We start from the raw sequence: 21,094 nt of genomic DNA, 5'->3' as shown, positions 1-21,094 counted from the left end.
TCCCCTGTATGGGGCTGGGCCCTTTCTGGTGACCCTCCCATGCAGGATCCTTCCCAGACACCAGGGCCCTGGAGGGCATGAAATTTACCAGTATGGGGCTTGGTGGGGAGAAGCAGTACCCACAGTGCCCCATGTGCTGGGGAGTGGCAGGACTGCCATGGATAGCTGGTTCTTTGGGGCTCTCTGGAAAGTGACCACAGCCACCCATCACCAGGCTTCAGCAGTTTGTAGGGAACCCTGTAACACTCAGGTTGTGTATATGCCTTTCATGCCTGAACGTGTGATTACTTGCCTGGCTAAAATACATGAATCGTCTTTAATTGCTCCTATCTGTGTGGCTCTGGGCACTGATGCTCAGATTAAGAATGGTTTATTTCAGTGTAACTAAATTGAAATAAACCTGTTTAATTTGCAATAAGAGTGTCTGCTTACAGACTTTCCATAAATAATAAGAGTCTAATTAAAAGCACTCTAGCTAATTTCATTGCCAGTTTGTGTGTATGCACGCCCTCTTCCCATCCTCCCCAGCCATATTGCTCATCTGGCTACAAATTGCAGATCATGGCCAGGAACAGATTATTCATAACTTGAGTTGAGATAAAACAAACAAAAGGAAGTATTTCTTCATACAATGCAGTCTGCCTTTGGAACTCTGCCAGAGGATGTTGTGAAGGCCAAGACAATAACAAGGTTAAGAAATAACTAGGTAAGTTCATGGAAGATAGGCCCATCAGTGGCTATTAGCAAAGTTGACAGGGATGGTATCCCTAGCCTCTGTTTGCCAGAAGCTGGGAATGAGCAATGGGGATGGATCATTTGATGATTACCGGTTCTGTTCATTCCTTCTGATGCACCTGGCACTGGCCACTCTCGGAAGACAGGATACTGGACTAGATGGATCTTTGGTCTGACCCAGTATGGCCATTCTTATGTTCTCCTTGCACCTTACAACCTGCACACTGAAGCCCATGTTTACATCTCAGTCGCACTGGGTGCGCCTACATGGTAGACAGAAATCCACAGTACTGAGCCTCAGAGGCCAGGTGTACAGATTAGCTGTATAGATGTTCAGGCTTAGGCTCTGCAGCCTGCCACCCTCCCTAGACTTCAGAATCTAAACTCTAGCCCATGCTTGAATGTCTACACAGCTATTGTTAATGCTGTAGGGGGAGCCCTAGTCTGTAGACCTGGGCTGTGAGACCTGCTGCTATAGGTTTCTACTTATTGTGTAGATGTTCCCATTGACATAAATTAAGGTAAAAGTAAAAGCAGCAGAGGCAGAAAGGCATCCTTTAAAAACTAGAAGATAAATCCTAATGAGGAAATAGAAAAGAACAAACTCTGGCAAGTGAAGTGTAAAAATATAATTAGAAAGACCAAAAAAGAATTTGAAGACCAGCTCGCCAAACACTCCAAAAGTAATAGCAAAATATATGAAGTACCTCAGGAGCAGGAAGCCTGCTAAACCGCCAGTGGGGCCACTGGATGATCGAGATACTTAAGGAGCACTCAAGGACGATTAGGCCACTGCGGAGAAACTAAATGAATTCTTTGCATCGGTCTTCACTGTTGAGGAAGTAAGAGAGATTCCCAAACCTGAGCCATTCTTTTTGGGTGACAGATCTGAGGAACTGTCCCAAACTGAGGTGTCAGGAGAGGAGGTTTTGGAACAAATTGATAAACTAAACAGTAATAACTCTCCAGGACTTGGTGGTATTCACCCAAGAGTTCTGAAGGAATTCAAATCTGAAATTGCAGGACTGCTAACTGTCATCTGTAACCTATAATTTAAATCAGCTTCTGTACCAAATGACTGGAGGATAGCTAATGTGATGCCAATTTTCAAAAAGGGTTCCAGAGGTGACCCTGGCAACTACAGGCCAGTAAGCCTCACTTCAGTACCAGGCAAATTGGTTGAAACTATAGTAAAAAACAAGATTGTCAGACACAGAGATGAACGTAATTTATTGGGAAATAGTCAATGTGGTTTTTGTAAAGGGAAATCATGCCTAACCAATCTACTAGAATTCTTCGAGAGGGGGTCAATAACCACGTGGACAAAGGTGATCCAGTGGATATAGTATATTTAGATTTTCAGAAAGTCTTTGACAAGGTCCCTCAAAGGCTCTTAAGCAAAATAAGCAGTCCTGGGATAAGAGGGAAGGTTCTCTCATGGATCGGTAACTGGTTAAAAGATAGGGAATAAATGTTCAGTTTTCAGAATGGAGAGAGGTAAATAGTGGTGTCCCCCAGGGATCTGTACTGGGCCCAATCCTATTTAACATATTATTAAACAATCTGGAAAAAGGGGTAAACAGTGAGATGGTAAAATTTGTAGATGATACAAAAACTACTCAAGATACTTAAGTCCCAGGCAGACTGCGAAGAGCTACAAGAGGATCTCACAAAACTGGGTGACTGGGCAACAAAATGGCAAATGAAATTCAATGTTGATAAATGAAAAGTAATGCACATTGGAAAACATCCTAACTATATAATTATATATATATACACACACACACACACACACACACACACACACACAATGATGGGGTCTAAATTAGCTGTTACCCTCAAGAAAAAGATCTTGGAGTCATTGTCGATAGTTCTCTGAGATCATCCACTCAATCTGCAGCGGCAGTCAAAAAAGTGAACAGAATGTTGGGAATCAAGAAAGGGATAGATAAATAAGACAGAAAATATCATATTGCCCCTATATAAATCCATGGTATGCCCACACCTTGAATACTGCATGTCGATATGGTCACTATATCTCAAAAAAGATATATTGGAATTGGAAAAGGTTCAGAAAAGGGCAGCAAAAGTTATTAGGGGTATAGAATGGCTTCCATATGAGGAGAGATTAATAAGTCTTTTCAGCTTGGAAAAGAGGCAACTAAGGGTGGATATGATAGAGATCTATGAAATCATGAGTGGTATAGAGAAAGTAAATAAGGAAGTGTTATTTACTCCTCATAAGAACAAGGAGCCACCAAATGAAATTAAAAGGTAGCAGATTTAAAACAAAGTATTTTTTCACACACACTGTCAGCCTCTGGAGCTCCTTGCCAGTGTGTGTTGTGGAGGCCAGTACTGTAACGGGGTTCCAAAGGGAGCTAGATGGATTCATGGAAGATATGTCCATCAATGGCTATTTGCCAGGATGGGCAGGAATTGTGTCCCTAGTCTCTGTATGCCAGAAGCTGGGATTGGGTGACAGGACATGGATCACTTGATAACCTGTCTGTTCATTCCCTTTGGGACACCTGCCATTGGCCACTGTTACAGGACAGGATACTGGGCTTGATGGATCTTTGGTCTGACTGGTATGGCTGTTCTTATGTTCTGAGGTCCCAGCGCTTAGGGCACTAACCTGGACTTGGCAGACCCCGATTCAATACCCTGCTCAGTCAGAGATTATCTGTGTGACCTTAGGTGAGTCACTGAGCCTCTGTTCCTCAGGTCCGGGCTTGGGATGTGCCCCTGTAAACATCCACAAAGCTTCTGCAGTATCCACCTTCAAAGCCCTCCTTGACACACTCCTTTGCCATGATGTCTTCAATAAACTTGATAGCGGTTAGTCTGCTGGTATGCTGAGACCACAGTCTATCATGCTGAACGGTACTCTCACTGCTTTCATGCTCCCCCATCTATCTATAGCGGTTGTCTCTTGTTTTATACTTAAACTGTAAGCCCCTTGGGAGCAGGAAAGGTCTTTTTATTCTGTGTTTATACAGCACCTAGCACAATGGGGTACTGATTCAGGGCATGGACTCTTAGTTGCTATGGTAATACAAATAAATAGTAAGTACTTCCTAACATCACAGATGTTCAGATTAACTTCCCCGATGTTCAGAAATCAACAACTATTCACCCTGTAGTGAGCACAGCCCTTTATCTCAGACTGAACTGACATGGAACCTACAAGACTGCTGCTAACATTTTCTGTAAACTGAATGCTACCATGAAAACACACTCCCTAAAGCAAAGTATTATAAAAGCTTAAGAGAACACTGTTCGGTGACAATGGATTTGGATATGCACTTACGTTGCACTTAAGTATGTCTTTTTGATCTCTAACGCTTACAGTCAACTTATAAAAAATCAGAAGGGAATAAACCTGGGTCCAGTGTTTGTATTGCACAAGCACACTATGCCTCCACCCAGATGTCAGGTGAATGTTCCGTGGAATCGGGCCCCAAGACATTACTGTTTTCATTTCAGGAATTTCAAACAGTTGGTATTGCTCGCTTATTTTTAGTACAGTTCAACTCACAAGAACTACTTTCAAAGATATCCTCTAACCACACAAAATTAACTGAGTTGTTTCTTTTGGCTTGATATGTGGAAAGTGGTATTCTATACGGTGAGCAGAACTTCAAGCTGCACTTATTCATTCTTTTATCTCCGGATACTCTCTAATTCCTCAGCAGGGGCTGACAGAGTATGCTACAACTGGAGGTATCTTTCTGTATGACATCCAAAACTGAGGTCTAAAACTTTTCACATGAATGAAGGTGTTAGCCCAAAGCTCCTTGCCAAATTTCAGCTTGATTAATGTAAATCAGTCTCCCCAACATTCTCCAGGTAGTTTCAAATGTAATGTGAGAGGAGTACGGCTTAAACTGTTGTGTTATGTGCAAGTTCAACGCTTGAGTTCCCTGCCCAAAGTAACTCCAGTTCAGCGACAGGCAATGAAATTCTTACATTAGTTTGCTATGTGCTCTGAGGCACATACTGAAGTAACTAACCTTCTACATTTCACTGTTGAAAAACGTGATTTTAGACAAACATTTTAGACTACTTAGTTTTTCCATTTTTGGGAATGCAAGGAAAGAGCCACCCTACATCATAACGGCCAAACTGGGTCAGACCAAAGGTCCATCTAGCCCAGTGGTTCCCAAACTTTAACAATTTGTGAACCCCTTTCGCTAGAATGTCAAGTCTTGCAAACCACCTGCTAAAAAATGAATACTTCAAGGGATTTTCTCCTTTACCTGAGTAAAAGTTTTAAAAGCAATGATCTTGGAAATATAAAATTTGTTTTGTCATGCTTATTATACACTTATTTATCATTACAGTATTTTTATTACTTTATGAAAATAGAAACTCTTCCAAGATCTCACTTTTGTAGCTTGTATCACTTTGAATAAACCTGTTATAGGACAAGGCTCGTATGTTTCATCAAGGAGCACCAGATGTGAAACAGCATGAAGATATTTAAGAAGCCAACTCAGAGTTCCTCCTACACAAGCTTTCAGGTCTGGAGCAGTCCAGGCAAACAGCGCATGTTACAACAAAGCTTAAACTTGTTCTTCATAATTTTTAACACAATATTAGCTGCCTATTTAATTTAAAAAACAGCAAATATCCACCTCCCTTTCCATTTCATATAAGGAGTCTTGAAGTTTAAATCTCCTCAGTGTGATAGATATGCTTGCTTTGATCTGCTTTGCTCTTGTTGGCTTTTGAGGGCATTGCTTGCAACTGTAATATTGAGTGTAGTTTTTTTTAGGGTGCTATAGAAATTGAGGACCTGTTTAAACTGTATCTCTGCTTTTGTACTGCAGTGCTGACCTGCAAAGTTCCCAGCTGTTCCAGGTCTCTTGAATATTGTGTTGAATTTTGTAATTTTTTTTTATTTACTCAAATGTGCATTATTGGCTAGGATTCTGCTGGCAAGCTCTCTTCTAACATGGGCGAAAGCCTATGGTAGTAATCCACAGGGCCAATGAGTCCCCTTTTGTCCACTCGCTTAAATGACTGCATAATGACAGCCAGGCCTGGGCTTTTCAGTGCTTGTGGAAAGGTGCCATTAGTGCAGTGATGTGTGTTAGCAGCTTGTTGTTCCCCTCACATGGAGCAATGATTTAGATAAATTGTTCTTAGCTGCATGCTCTGAAACCAAAGTCTGGAAGCTCTGTTTTATTGACTTTGGAGCCAAGAATAGTTCATTTAATTCCATCAAGCCAGTGCAGCTAATGTCTAATACAAATTGTGGCAGCTTGTTTTTAAGTTATGCACTAAAGATCTTTGGAGCAGAAGGCCAAAACGATGACTTTTTGTTCCTAGATTTTAAAAAATGGCTTGAATGATGAGATTGGAAGGATTTGTGTGCATACAAGGAAGCACTCCTTGTAGCAATGTTACTTGTGTAATGTGCTTGCTGCACACCTGGAGAAGGGAATAGATTTGATTCTAGAGCACAGGTTCTCAGACTGTGGTCTGTGAGCTCCATTCAGGTGGTCCACGGATAGTTCCCTCTAAGGTGTGCACCTGGGCGGCCTCACACAAGTGAATGAAGGCCATCTAGCTAATTAGTGGGGCCGTGCAGGCTTTGCTCCTCTAATTAGGTGCCTGGACCCTGGAGAAGATGCACATGTAAGGTGAGGGGGTGGGGAGAATTTGGGACGTGCAGGGCTGCGGTGGCAAGAGAAAGAGGCAACTTTCCCCAGCTCCAGGGCTATGGCTGCTGGGGAGAGACCTCCCTCCTTCTCAGTCCCAGCTGTGGGGATGCTGTGGTGTGGGAGAGAGGAGCTCTCCCCACCCCACCCCTTCCTAGTCCCAGCTCGGGGGCTGCCACAGGGGGAGGGAGAGGGCACATCCATCTCATTAGAAAGGTAAGATTACTGATATTAAAATATGAGTTATTAACTTTTGTTCTACAAATAAAAGCACACACTTTAAATCACCAAGTGGAGAGCCTCAATTTAACAACTTTACAATAATTAACTAACTGTGCAAACATTTGGAAAGATTGTTAAGTGGTCTGCCGAGACCTTCTGCATTTTCAAGTGGTCTGCGGAAAAAAAAGTTTGAGAACCACTGTTCTAGGGAAAGGATGCAATGGTAAATTGGTGACGACGTGCCCAGTGGATGGCCACACTTGACAACTGACCAGGGAACTGAGGGCTGTGTTTAGCTGGTATGAATTAGATTAGTTGCAGTTGCCTTTGTCTTTAATTAAGGTCCATCTTGACAAGGCTGTTCAGCGCAAGGTGAAACACTGCAGTACTGGGAACTTTCATCTCCATGGGCTGAACTTCCATATGTTAAAGATGAAGATTCTCTTCCCAAATTGTCCCTACTCCTCTGTGAGAGAGGTTCCCTAATACCTACTGTGATTGTGATTTCTAACCAAAACAATTCCTTCAGTCTCCTGCTTTCTGCTGCATGATGGCCTCAGCCATTTGGTTATTGGCCAAGGGAGTTTGGAGTGGGCGATGGGGAGGGTTCAGTAAAAAATTGCCTTGTTCACACAACAAGCTCACAGTGTTAGAATTCAGGATGTTAAACACCTTCCCAGCTTATCAGCATTCATTAGTCAGTTTATCGCATTTTCTTACTTCTTACTGCAAAGTCACAATTTTAAGTTTCAGAGTAGCAGCCATGTTGGTCTGTATCCACAAAAAGAACAGGAGTAACTTGTGGCAGCTTAGAGACTAACAAATTTTTTTGAGCATAAGCTTTCGTGTTACATCTGAAGTGAGCTGTAGCCCACAAAAGCTTATGCTTAAGTAAATTTGTTAGTCTGAGGTGCCACAAGTACTCCAGTTTTTTAAGTATTTAATCCTCTTTTTTCCCCCCCCTCAGATGAATTCATTCTTTTTAGATGACTGTCACATAGCAATGCTGAGGAGGCACTTTCCTTGTAAGCCACTGCCTCCAAGTGCTTTCTATTTTGCTGGAAAAAAACCCTGGTTAGCACTCAAAACTTGGTTTTCTGGCTGGTTTGTTACATTCTATTCAGGGTGCATTGATTTAAATCACCAAGTGGAAAGCCTCTATTTAAATAATTGATTGTAATCAACATTTCCATTTATAGTTCAGTGATTGCCTAGAAAAAGGTGCATTCTCCTTGGTTGATATAACCATTAAAACGTTGATTTACAGCTAAATAGTGCCTTTACACTAGATTTGCTAATCTTTTTGCTACTTAGGAGGTATGCTATTTACATTGATTTAAGCAATTATCGCTTAATATTTTCAAATTCTTATTAATTGCACATTTTTAGTATGTTAGAAAATAGTGAATGCTATATTGCTCATTTACTAGCTAATTAACTTTTTGCTTGTAAATTGTGTCAAGCTACATTAGGGATGGTAAATGGAATTTAATTAAACAAAACAATCTTAAATGTTTTGCATATTTAAACTTCTTACCAGAAGATGTTTAACATTTACAACTAAATGAGTTATTAAAGGAACAGAGGGATTAACTAATCAGTGAATTAAAAGGATTATTTCAAGTCAGCCTGAGAAAAATTTTAAGTATACCCATGTGAAAGTGACTGGGTCCAGGGGGCATGGCCCCATCACTTTTTATTGGCTGTAACTGCAAGCAGGGGGCTCAGGAGAAAGGGGTGGTGGGGGAGGGGTTCAGGGGAAGGGATGATGTAGGCCCCCCCCCACACACACACTTTTAGGGAGCTTCCATTGCTCCTAACTGGAGCTTAAATTCTTACTTGCCTAAGTCTCTTGAAAATGAGTGTAACTTAGGCTGACCTATTGTGCATTATTTATAAAGTTTGACCTCAAAAGTTGTATGTTTTTCCACAGATTCTCTTTATCTAGACAAGCAGCCTTTAACTCTTAGAGTTCAGGGTAGATACTCATGGATTCAGCATATTTATTTAAATGTTTTAATATATAGTAAGTTTAGTCCTTAACATTTTGTATTAAACTCAGATTTCAGTTTAAGCAGGTTTATTTTTAAAAAAGAGAAAATTTAAATAAAATAAAAAATCAGTTTAAAATAAATTTTCATTAATTCACTCTCTCTCTATTTGGCCATTTTATTGGGAGGAGGGGTAGGGGTTTTGAGCTCCTCCTCCCTCAAATGGATAACCAAAATCAATTTAATTTTTACAACTTGACACTTGCAGACTTGGTTCTAACAGGGAGAAAAATCCTTTAACACAGTGGTCCCCAACCTTTTTGTGGCCAGTAGCGCATTCATGTTTTCAGAAGAGTGTGGTGGGCGCCAACAATTTTTCAAGGCTTATTTTGTATTTGTACATTAAATATGAAAATCATACTTAATATTCTTCCCACTCTGGGTTGAAATAATATGTACGTTGTCTCTTATTTGAGCCACTCATTTTGGAGCAAAATGTTAAAAAAAATAAATTTCAAAGCACAAGAAAACAGCAGTATCAGTGCAGGACGAATACTCACATACAGGGCTGGCTCCAGGCACCAGTGGAGCAAGCAGGTGCCTGTGTCAGCACGTGCTATGGGGCAGCACTCGGTCCATTCTGCAGAGGCAGAGCGTTTTTTTTTTTTTTGGCAGCAGTTCTGGGCAGTGCAGGGAGAAACCTGAGAGAAGCTGCACAGCCTGCAACCCTGGAGTACTCTGTCCCCAGCAGGCAGGGGGTCCTCGCATCTCTCCCTTGCTGGGCACTAGGCAGGCCCCACATCTGCCAGGGACAGAGCACCAGCGCCTGCAGCCCTGGAGTTCTCTATCCCCGGCAGATGCGGGGCTGGAAGAAGCCACAGCCCCGCACCTGCTGGGGACAGAGAGCACCGGCACCCGCAGCCCTGGAGTTCTCTGTCCCCAGTAGACGCAGGGCTGCAGCTTCTTCCCCTGCTGAGCACTAGGTGGGTGCCCGCGGCTGGCACCATGGCACCCGTGGGCACCGTGTTGGGGACCACTGCTTTAACATGTTAAGAAATGACCTGTATGTGTGAAATCACAACTTCTTACTAATTCTTTTTAAAAACTAAAACTTTCCTGAAAGGAACACATGACTGCACGCTGCAAAAGGTTGCTGCCTTCCTACCGGAAGAGCAGTTGCATGTGCTAGAACAGATGTACACTTCATGATGAAACAGGCAGCTAATGGGGTTTGTCCACTGTGGTTGGCTTTAATGTTAACAGACAATCCACAGGAATGAGGGCTATATCCTGAGGGGTTTCGAGTTGTCAATGGAAATTGAAAACATTCAGCATCTCACAAGATTGGGTCCTGTGGCAGCACGCTGAATGTTCTATAAAGTATCTGATATTTCTTTTATCTGGGTCTCCAGCATAAAAGTGTAGGAAAGAAGGAAACAAACTTTCATTCCAGAGAAGTGGGTTATTTCTAGGGAAAGCCATCGAGGGAGAGAGTGGGCAAATGATCTTGTGGAAATGGAAGATCATATTTCTGAAGACAAGAATAGGTGCATGTACATGAGTGCGGCCAGGGCTCGACCCTCTCCGGGGGGGTCGGGGGGGAGATGAGAGGAGCCATGCTGGCCCACTATGCACCGGTGGGTCCGGGAAACTGGCCCGGCAGTCCTCGTGGCAATCGCCTGCCCTGTGGGGCAAGGGGCTCAGGCTAGGTCAGGGCGGGGCAGCAAACACTGAGTCAGGAAGCTCAAGCCCTTGGGCAGGGCTGAACAACAATAACCGGGTTCAGCCTCCTCAGGCCAGGGAGAGGGGGAGTCTGCCACCCCTGGAGGGGTGGCAGGGGGGACACAGGCCCTCCCACTCCACTGCATCCCAGTCTGGGGCCCTAGCAGCTGCTAACAATCCACTGCTCAGTCAGTGGGGATCCTGACTGCAACACACTGACATAGGTTCTGGTAAGGCTGCAGCCAGACTGAGGTCAGCTGCCCCCAGGCCCATTCCAAACTCCCCCTCGGATCTACCTGGGTCCTAACATCAGCCTCTGCAGGGTCCACAAGCATGGGCTCATCACAGCCAGGGCTGCGTGGTAGGTCCAGCAACTCCTCCGGATAGTCAGGCCAGGACAGCTCTGGGGGCTGCTCCGGGTAGCAGGCACGGGGAAGTTCCGGGGACTCCTCCAGGTAGCAGGCACGGGGAAGCTCAGGCCAGTCTGGGCAGCCGGCCTGGGTCACAGGAGTTTCCCAGTCTCAAACTCCCTGCAGGACATCTGCTCTCTCCAGCTGCTGGAGCCTGACTGAGCTCTGAGGGCCGGCCTTTATAGTTCCAGGTCAGCATCTGACCCTTTGAGGGGCGGGCTCAAAGTTCCTTAGCCCCGCCCACTCCGGCTGGGCTCTTCCTCCTCTGGGCCTATTGACATCCAGCGGGGGTGGGCGGGCAAAGCCCGCCCACTTCTAAAGGGCCTCCCCCCAGCCTAAGGGGAGGACCCACAGGTCTGGGACACCAAGTAATTACGGGGGGCAACTAATGAAAAAACAGGATCGGGAGTGAGGTCATAGGGCCAAACGAAGGGAACCAGATAGGGACACCGAGCAGAGAACCCCGGACAAGACCCACTGCTCCTCGAAGGCGTCAAGGGAGCCAGTGGACGCCGCCCAGAGGAACTCTGCCCGGATGCGTGAACAGACGGAGGAACGGAAATAGGCCCTACAGTCGCAGGAAATCCCGTCGGCCAATCTCCTCTCCCTGGTGTTGTAGATGGCCAGTTTGGCCAGGGCCAAAAGGAGGTTGAGAAGGAGATCCCGCGACTTTGTGGGGCCACGGATGGGGAGCGTGTAGATAAAAAGGTGAGGGGAAAAGTGCAACCAAAAATGCAAGAAAATATTCAGGAGGAGCCGGAACAGGGGCTGCAACCTGGCGCACTCCAAATAAATGTGCGCCAAGGTTTCCTTCTCACCACAGAAAGGGCAGGTGCTAGGGACAGATGTGAACCATGCCAAGTACACGCCCGTGCTCACGGCCCCGTGAAGGAGCCGCCAACTGATATTCCCGGCGGGCCTCGGGACCAGGGCAGAGTACAAACTGGCCCACCAGGGCTCCCCACCCTCGAGAGGTGGCAGGAGGTCTCGCCATTTGGTATTGGGGCGGGATGCGAGGGTGAGGTAGTGAAGGGTATGGAGCACGAGCGTGTACAGATGTTTCCGTGGCGCGGTCTGGAACAGAACCGGCTGCAGATCATGCAGCTGGCTGGCAGTGAAAGGGTGAGGGGGCCGATTGGGTCCACGGGGCAGGGGCCCGATAAAAATGTCCACGGGGCCTGGGGTGGAGGGTGGGTTCCTCCTCTGGGCCTGAGGGGAGCCACACTGCCTCACTACAGTGAAATAAGTCCATTTTATTCAACACAGCTGAAGACCTCATTTCTGTAAATTAATGACTGAGAGACTTAGTGCATATTGTGGAGTTTTTGAATGATCAAATAAATGAAGGAAAATGATAGAGCAAAGAGACTGCATCAGAAAATGTACTTTGGTGATTTTAACAGTTTTATTTTTAATTTTATTTTTCGGAAGTTTAATAAATCCATACAGACATTGAAGTACAGTGACAAAGAAAACGCAGCACGAGTACACATTTAACAATAACACAGTATTTTAATATTCACAGATAAGTACTCCTAAGCATTATAGCAACCCCCCCCATCTCCACACTCTCAAAAAAGGCACAACAGAAGCTCAATGTACTTGGAGTCAATTTGTCAAGCTCTCATAAACAACCAAGTGTCTTCGCAGTTGGATCTTAAGCCTCTATAGATTAATGTCATTTTTTCCATGAGGGTGATATTGGCTCGCTTGAAGAATGTGATGGGGAACAGCAGGTTTACGTTTTTGCAAAATGACTCTTTTGGCCACTATATGTGCTGCAGTAGTCCATTTCTTAGCATTACTCAAAAGAGTAGAGATTTGAGAATGCCCAAAACACAGAGGCTTGGTTTAAGGGAAATCCTTACCCTAGTTGCCTTCGGTAGAACACCACACATTTTTTTCCCCCAAAGTGTGGATATACTTAGTTTTTGTATGGTCAGTGTAAGGCAGGTTTGCATTAGAGCTGTCATAGCTCCAGGAGGAGGGATAGCTCAGTAGTTTGAGCATTGGCCTGCTAAACCCAGAGTTGTGAGTTCAATCCTTAAGGGGGCCACTTAGGAATGTGGGGCAAAAGTCAGTACTTGGTCCTGCTAGGGAAAAGGCAGTGGGCTGGACTCAGTGACCTCCATTAATTTATTTATCTCCAACATTTATTGTGTGGAGAGAGTCCAGCTTTATCGCAGTCACCCAGGAGTCCAGTAATGCTTGTAAACTTGTTCAGAAAGAAACCCAAAAGCAAAGAACTGCATGTTCTGGGTACATTGTGCCAGATATTATCTCACTTGTCAGAAGAAATGGAGATTTTTAGCTTCATTTTCCATTGTTCTTTTATGGTACTGTATATTCCGATTAAGGAGTTCAGCCATTTGTATGTGTTACCTGCAAAATATTTTTGGCTAACATTCTTATTCATTTTAAGGTGCAATTCAAGTGGAGTATTTGTGACCTGCCAGCCATTCTCCAGCTCCTTTATAATTTTGAGTTGAACTTTATTGTAGAAAGGACCTTGTTCTATTGGTAGCTGGCATTTATCACTGAGGCCTTGGCTACACTGGCGCTTTACAGCGCTGCAACTTTCTCGCTCAGGAGTGTGAAAAAACACACCCCTGAGCGCAGCAAGCTACAGCACTGTAAAGCGCCAGTGTAAACAGTGCCCCAGCGCTCCCCTCCCAGCACTGCCAGCTAATCCCCACGCGGGAGTGCTCCCGCTGCAGCTCTTTGGAGTTTCGAGTGTAGCCAAGCCCTAAGGGTTTGGCCCCACTTGCAGCCGTACAGCACTGCCGCGGGAGCGCTCCCACTGCAGCGCTTTGGAGTTTCGAGTGTAGCCAAGCCCTAAGGGTTTGGCTCCACTTGCAACCATACAGCACTGCCGCGGGAGCGCTCCCACAGCAGCGCTTTGAAGTGCGAGTGTGGTCGCAACGCCAGCGCTGGGAGAGAGCTCTCCCAGCACTGCATGTACTCCACCTCCCCATGGGCAGCCACGCTTCCAGCGCTGGGGCACTGTTTACACTGGTGCTTTGCAGCGCTGTAACTTGCTGCGCTCAGGGGGGTGTTTTTTCACACCCCTGAGCGAGAAAGTTGCAGCGCTGTAAAGCGCCAGTGTAGCCAAGGCCTAAAATATGTGAAGAAGGCTAAAATTGTGTGTTCAGCAATATCTTTTATGGTTAATATGTCCTTGGTTAACCAGGCAGATTTGAGTTTTGAGCTATTAGCAAATTTAAATGAGGATTATTCCAGATTGGCATGGAAGCTGGGGTGGCTCCAGGTACCAGCTCCCGAAGTGCGTGCCTGGGGCGGCAAGCCGCGGGGGGCGGCCTGCTCGTCTCCGTGAGGGTGGAAGTCAGGCTGCCTTCAGCGGCATACCTGCAAGAGGTCCGCTGGTCCCGTGGTTTCAGTGGTAATTTGGTGGCGGGTATGCCAAAGGCGCGGGACCGACGGACCTCCCGCAGGCATGCCGCCGAATCCGCATTACCAGCTGACCTCCCGCAGGCATGCCGGCGAAAGCCGCCTGACTGCCCTGCTTGGGGTGGCAAAATACATAGAGCTGCTGCTGCATGGAGAGTTGGTGAGATTAGAAGTGGCAATCAACTTGATTTTCTGAAAAACACTCCCAGATGAGGTAAATATTGTGTTTTTCCTTAAAGGTGCAAGCAACCATTTTAAAAATGGAAGTGCCGAGAGAGAGCACCCAAGAGGTTAACTAATTTGTCTTCAATCTTAACTCACAATGGGAATTGGGAGGAGTTGGTGGGACAGAACAATCTTATTAAAAACCTTAATTGAAAAGCCAGGTGATATAAATTGCAAATCAGGTAATCTCCTGCCCTCCATTTTGCCATGATTTCTTAAGTATCTTGTAGGTTATCCGTGGTATCTTTGTATTCCATAAAATTTGTTGTACAATTCTATTCTTGTGAAAGGCGAAGCAGGAAATTTAAGTGGAATTAAAATAAACACATACATTAATCTTGGTCCTACGTTCATGTTAATAGCTTCTACCTTTCCCAATAAATATACTGGTAGTGAATGCCATTTCTCAATGTCTTTTGTCACTTCTCTGAGTATGACATTCATGTTTGCAGATACTATCTTTGATAAGTATCAGAGGGGTAGCCGTGTTAGTCTGGATCTGTAAAAGCAGCAAAGAATCCTGTGGCACCTTATAGACTAACAGACGTTTTGGAGCATGAGCTTTCCTGGGTGAATACCCACTTCTTCAGATGCATGTGGTGGAAATTTCCAGGGGCAGTATATATATGCTAGCAAGCAAGCTAGAGATAACGAGGTCAGTTCAATCAGGGAGGATGAGGCCCTGTTCTAGCAGTTGAAGTGTGAAAACCAAGAGAGGAGAAACTGGTTCTGTAGTTGGCAAGCCATTCACAGTCTTTGTTCAATCCTGAGCTGATGGTGTCAAATTTGCAGATGAACTGAAGCTCAGCAGTTTCTCTTTGAAGTCTGGTCCTGAAGTTTTTTTGCTGCAGGATGGCCACCTTAAGGTCTGCAATAGTGTGGCCAGGGAGGTTGAAGTGCTCCCCTACAGGTTTTTGTATATTGCCATTCCTAATGTCTGATTTGTGTCCATTTATCCTTTTCCGTAGAGACTGTCCAGTTTGGCCAATGTACATAGCAGAGGGGCATTGCTGGCATATGATGGCGTATATTACATTGGTGGATGTGCAGGTGAATGAACCAGTGATGGTGTGGCTGATCTGGTTAGGTCCTGTGATGGTGTCACTGGTGTAGATATGTGGGCAGAGTTGGCATCGAGGTTTGTTGCATGGATTGGTTCCTGAGCTAGAGTTATTATGGTGCGATGTGCAGTTACTGGTGAGAATATGTTTCAGGTTGGCAGGTTGTCTGTGGGCAAGGACTGGCCTGCTACCCAAGGCCTGTGAAAGTGTGGGATCATTGTCCAGGATGGGTTGTAGATCCTTGATGATGCGTTGGAGGGGTTTTAGCTGGGGGCTGTATGTAATGGCCAGTGGAGTCCTGTTGGTTTCTTTCTTGGGTTTGTCTTGCAGTAGGAGGCTTCTGGGTACACGTCTGGCTCTGTTGATCTGTTTCCTTATTTCCTCGTACGGGTATTGTAGTTTTGAGAATGCTTGGTGGAGATTTTGTAGGTGTTGGTCTCTGTCTGAGGGGTTAGAGCAGATGCGGTTGTACCTCAGTGCTTGGCTGTAGACAATGGATCGTGTGATGTGTCCGGGATGGAAGCTGGAGGCATGAAGGTAGGCATAGCGGTTGGTAGGTTTTCGATATAGGGTGGTGTTAATGTGACCATCACTTATTTGCACTGTGGTGTCAAGAAAGTGGACCTCCCGTGTAGATTGGTCCAGGCTGAGGTTGATGGTGGAGTGGAAGCTGTTGAAATCATGGTGGAATTTTTCCAGAGTCTCCTTCCCAGGGGTCCAGATGATGAAGATGTCATCAATGTAGCGTAGGTAGAGAAGGGGCGTGAGTGGACGAGAGCTGAGGAAGCGTTGTTCCAGGTCGGCCATAAAGATATTGGCATATTGTGGGGCCATGCTGGTGCCCATAGCAGTGCCACTGATCTGGAGATATATATTGTCATCAAATTTGAAATAGTTGTGTGTAAGTATAAAGGCACAGAGCTCAGCAGCCAGTTGTGCTGTGGCATCGTCAGGGATAGTGTTCCTGACAGCTTGTATTCCATCTGTGTGTGGGATGTTTGTGTAGAGAGCCTCTACATCCATGGTGGCTAGGATGGTGTTTTCTGGGAGGTGACCAATGCATTGTAGTTTCCTCAGGAAATCAGTGGTGTCACAGAGATAGCTGGGAGTGCTGGTGGCATAGGGTCTGAGTAGAGAGTCCATATATCCAGACAATCCTTCAGTGAGAGTGCCAATGCCCGAGATGATGGGGCGTCCAGGATTTCCGGGTTTGTGGATCTTGGGTAGTAGATAGAATAACCCTGGTCGGGGCTCTAGGGGTATGTTGATTTCTTCTGGTGTTAGTGTGGGGAGTGTCCTGAGTAGATGCTGTAGTTTCTTAGTGTATTCCTCAGTGGGATCTGAGGGAAGTGTCCTGTAGAATTTGGTATTGGAGAGTTGTCTGGCGGCCTCCTTTTGGTAGTCAGACCTGTTCATGATGACAACGGCACCTCCTTTATCAGCCTCTTTGATGATAATGTCAGGGTGGTTTCTGAGGCTGTGGATGGCATTGCGTTCTTTGATAAATCAGAACATATCCTGATGCCTAAATAGGTTATCTTTTTGCATAAATGAAAGGAGAATGATTGTATTTGAGATGGATTTGGTCTACAAGAAATGTCCGTCACTTGAGGCTTGTTCCAGTTTATACAAAATCTGGGATCTCGCTGAAGTAGGTTACTGCAGGGAGAATCGAAGAGGAAGAATTTTTGAGAGTGAGCAGAATATCATCCAGGTATAGGCTGATCTTGTACTCTTTACCCCAAATGGTAATTCCTTCAATGGAGGGGTGGGTGTCTGATATATACTGCTCATGATTCCATGGCTATATCAAATAATAGACGCAATAGAAGGTACCCCAGATACATTCCTTGAGTTAACTGAAAAGTGGAGGAGATAACACCATTTGTCAGAATTGGTCAAATAGATTGGAATTGAACTTACTGTGAGATGTATGAAGGGGTGCATAAAAGTCTTTATACTGTGAATTTTATCAGGTTCTAGTACAGAATGACTGTTGTCCTGTAGCAAAGAGGATGTAGTGTCATTGGATAAAGCCATTTTAATTTTCCTCGCCAGAAGTTTGCTTGCTTTATCCCCGCATTCTTAATGCCTCTGTTTAATTCTATTAAGCATGAATTCAATCTGGGTGGACATACATTCATGTATTTGTATTCTGAGGTCATGTGAGAGTGCAGCAGCTCATTATTCTAAGGATCATCTTTGGTTTTTTTCTCCACACTTAGGCTGTGTCTACACTGCGCAGCTTTTAGTGACACAGCTGTACCGCTACAGCAGTGCTGCTAAAAGGTGCAGAGGGTAGCCGCTGTTTGTCTGCAGGAGAGAGCTCTCCCATCGACAAAAAATTTCCACCTCCAATGAGTGGCCTTAGCGAGTGGCGTTACCGTTGTCAGCAGGAGAGTCCTCCTGCCGATAAAGCCCTGTTCACACCAGTGCTTGTCCTCAGACAAAACTTTTGTCTTTCAGAGCGTGGGGTTTTTTTTGTTTTGTATTGTTTTTTAACACTTCTGAAGGATAAAAGTTTTATTTTTCACTTGTCAGTGTACACAAAACCTTAGCAGCCTCCTCTGTTAAGAACTAAGTAATTTATTCCTTTCTTCTCAGGTGCAAATTTTATGCATTCTCCCCTTAAGATAGCCTTCAGTGCTTCCCATAAAGTTGGAGTAGAGGAGACAGTATTTGTCTTTTCCTTCAGGAAGTTGGTAATGGAAGTTTCAATCATCTGAAGAAATGTAGGGTCTTTATTAAGGAGATGTGTGTTTAACTTCCACCTTGAGGCTCTTGTAGCGCTATGACCACTATCTACGTGAAGAGAAATTGGAGCATGATCAGAGATGATGATATTACTGACTTGAGCCTCCAGACATGCAGGAACTAGCACCTTAAATTTCATAAACAAATCAGATCTGGAATAGGAGGCATGAACTGTCTAGAAATATGTGTAGTCACGCTTTGTAGGGTGCTTCAGTCTCCAAATACTCACTAGTCCAATATACTTCAGTAGAGATAATGGATGGTTTGCACTGGCCTGAGATTTTCACCTGGAGCACAGATTTGTCTCTGATATCATCCATGACAGCATTCCAATCTCCTCCTAGCTCCACTGGGCCATCAGCTCTGTGGAAATAATGTCAGTTATTTCTGTGATAAAGGGGGCGTTCCCACTACTAGGATTATATACACTCCCCACAAATTATCCTCTTAGTATTGAAAATACTTTCAGCTATTATGTACCTACCCTCTGGATCTGACTGTGACTGACTAGGGGCTTGGCTACACTTGCAGAGGTAGAGCGCTGGGAGTTAAACCAGCCTTCAGAGACCGCAGCAGGGAAAACGCTGACGTGTGTTTACACTGTCAGCTGCAAGCGCACTGGCATGGCCACATTAGTAGCTCTTGCAGTGCCACAAAGAGCAGTGCATTGTGGTAGCTATCCCAGCGTGCAAGTGGCTGCAACATGCTTTTCAAATGGGTGGTGAGGGTGGAGTGTGATAGGAAGTGTGTTGTGTGTATGTAGGGGGAGATACTGTGTTTTGGGGGGCTGAGCGCGTGTCAGCATGCTGTCTTGCAAATTCAGACAGCAGCAGACCTCGCCCTCCCCTCCCACACACTCACAGCAGCAGCATCCCACAGTAATGGTTTACTTTGTCTCGGAGCAGATAAGCATGCTGGCTGTCAGAAACGGGGCTTTGAAAGGGAATATCTGCATGCCTGAAGCTGATTTCAAACCAATGAGAAGAGTGGCCACTTGACTTCAGGGGATTATGGGACGTTTCCGGAGACCAGTCACAGCGCAGAAATGCAACACTTCGTCCACATTGATGCCCGGGCGTTTCAGCCGGGGCGCAGCAAGCTTTATGTTTCTCATGGAGGTGGATTATCAGGAGTGCTCCAGCTAGGGTGACCAGATGTCCTGGTTTTATAGGGACAGTCCTGATATTTTGGGGATTTTTTATATGGGCTCCTATTACACCCTCCCACATTCCTTGTCCCGATTTTTCACACTTGCTATCTGGTCATTCTAACTCCAGCTGCAGAGTCCAAGCGCTCTACATGCCTTGCCAGTGTGTACACCTCAGGAGTTAGGGCACCCGGGGCTGCTTTAATGCGCTCTAACTTGCAAGTGTAGCCAAGCCCTAAATTGAAGAGTTAGGCTCTTGTGGATTAGTAACACAACTCCCTTGCTTCAGAAAGAGGTGTGATAGTAATTCCCCACCCATAGTTTTTTATATCTGTCTGCATCTTCATTCCTTAAATGGATCTCCTTAAGGGAAGCTATATGACATCCATTTGATTACGTGCATCAAAATTTTGATTATCTTGGAGGGTCCATTAAGCCCCCAGTATGTTCCAGGAACAAAACTTAATAGAATTCATGAAAAATCAGTGATTGTTTAGATGCTAATTGATGCCCAATAGATTGACAGCCTCTGAGTTCCTCTCCATGCAAATACTACCTGCCTTACCCATGACATCCCAGATTTCCAGTACAAGCATGTTCAGATCTCACATAGTGTATGCCTGCACCCACCCTTTCCCGCACCTCTACAATATGAATTAATTAGGAATCTGCCAGAACTATACCCGTGTTTACCAAAATACTTAGATGTGCCAAGGTGTATAAATGAATTAAACCTATAACTTCATAGATACGAATGCATAAGTAATAGCATATAGTATATAAATACCAATATGGACATCGTATATAAATATGCCAGTAGGCTAATAGAAAAAGATGAACATGAAGTGACATAAATGATATGTTTGCAAACAAATCTGAAAATATTACCACCATACACATATTTTAAACTATATAAACTTTAAGTACGAGTAGAAACATAACAATAAATATGCAAGTGGCCATATATCACAACTAACATGCAAGTAAACAGTTATGGTGCCAATATATTCATACATATATATTATAAACATATGAGTTGACTTATAAATATAGCTATAAGTATAAGGAGATAAGCGTAATATAGTTATTAACATATATATTATTTGTTGGCATATCAGTATATTGAAACTATTTATTATCTACCTGTACTAAAGATAATTATACCCCTGTAACACTATTAAATATATCAAATATGTCAAATATGTGTATTTGAGTTGCCTAGTTTTCCCAATCACAGTTCCTTTTCTCTAGGGCTTATAATCTCCATTTATTTTCCTTTATCAGAGGATCATGCTGATACCTGTAGCGCGATCTGCTCTTAATTCCTATAGTGCTTGCCAAGTGTCTGCTGGGGTTTTGAAGTATTTCACAGTGTGTGTGTCAGCTTCATTATGAAGATTGTAGGATATTTGAGGATGTATGTAATATCTGGTCCCAGAAGAGCTCATTTGATGCTATTTGGTGGTGCTCTCTTCTTGCTTAAATTCATAGACTAGTCTGGATACAAAGAAAATTTAAAATCCTTATACTTAAGAGTTCATTCTTGCCTGGGAGCAGTCATCAGCTTAACTTTGTCATTAAATCTTTGCAGTTTAAAGAGGGTGGGCTTGTGGTTATTATTGGTCTCTTGGTCTCTCTCCTGCTGGCCCCTGCCATTGAATGTCCCTTTCAGTGTCCAGGGGAGGCAAACTGGGATCCAAATCTAGTATCTCCGATTATGTTCTGGAGCAAACTGATGGTTTTTCCCTTC

The 21,094-nt window shown here is 44.5% G+C and overlaps 1 protein-coding gene across 3 annotated transcripts in view; it reads left to right on the top strand.

Moving 5' to 3' along the window:
• The window catches only part of FAM234A (family with sequence similarity 234 member A), a 57,535-nt gene that overhangs the window by 538 nt on the left and 35,903 nt on the right, over window positions 1–21,094 (top strand). The window contains exon 2 of one of the 3 annotated variants that reach the window (XM_050968260.1): window positions 3,463–3,576. The exons of 1 other annotated variant lie outside the window; for it this stretch is intronic. Coding sequence is in view for 1 of the 2 variants with exons in the window: in XM_050968256.1 (XP_050824213.1) it covers window positions 3,591–3,621 (31 nt within the window). In the remaining variant the exon portion in view is untranslated. Of the gene's footprint in view, window positions 1–3,462; window positions 3,622–21,094 lie in introns of those variants that run through there. One more of the 3 variants, XM_050968256.1, reaches the window with a different exon arrangement.

Source organism: Gopherus flavomarginatus, chromosome 9, assembly GCF_025201925.1.
Source record: "Gopherus flavomarginatus isolate rGopFla2 chromosome 9, rGopFla2.mat.asm, whole genome shotgun sequence".
Lineage (NCBI taxonomy): Eukaryota > Metazoa > Chordata > Testudines > Testudinidae > Gopherus > Gopherus flavomarginatus.
This window is presented reverse-complemented; position numbering and strand designations above follow the sequence as displayed.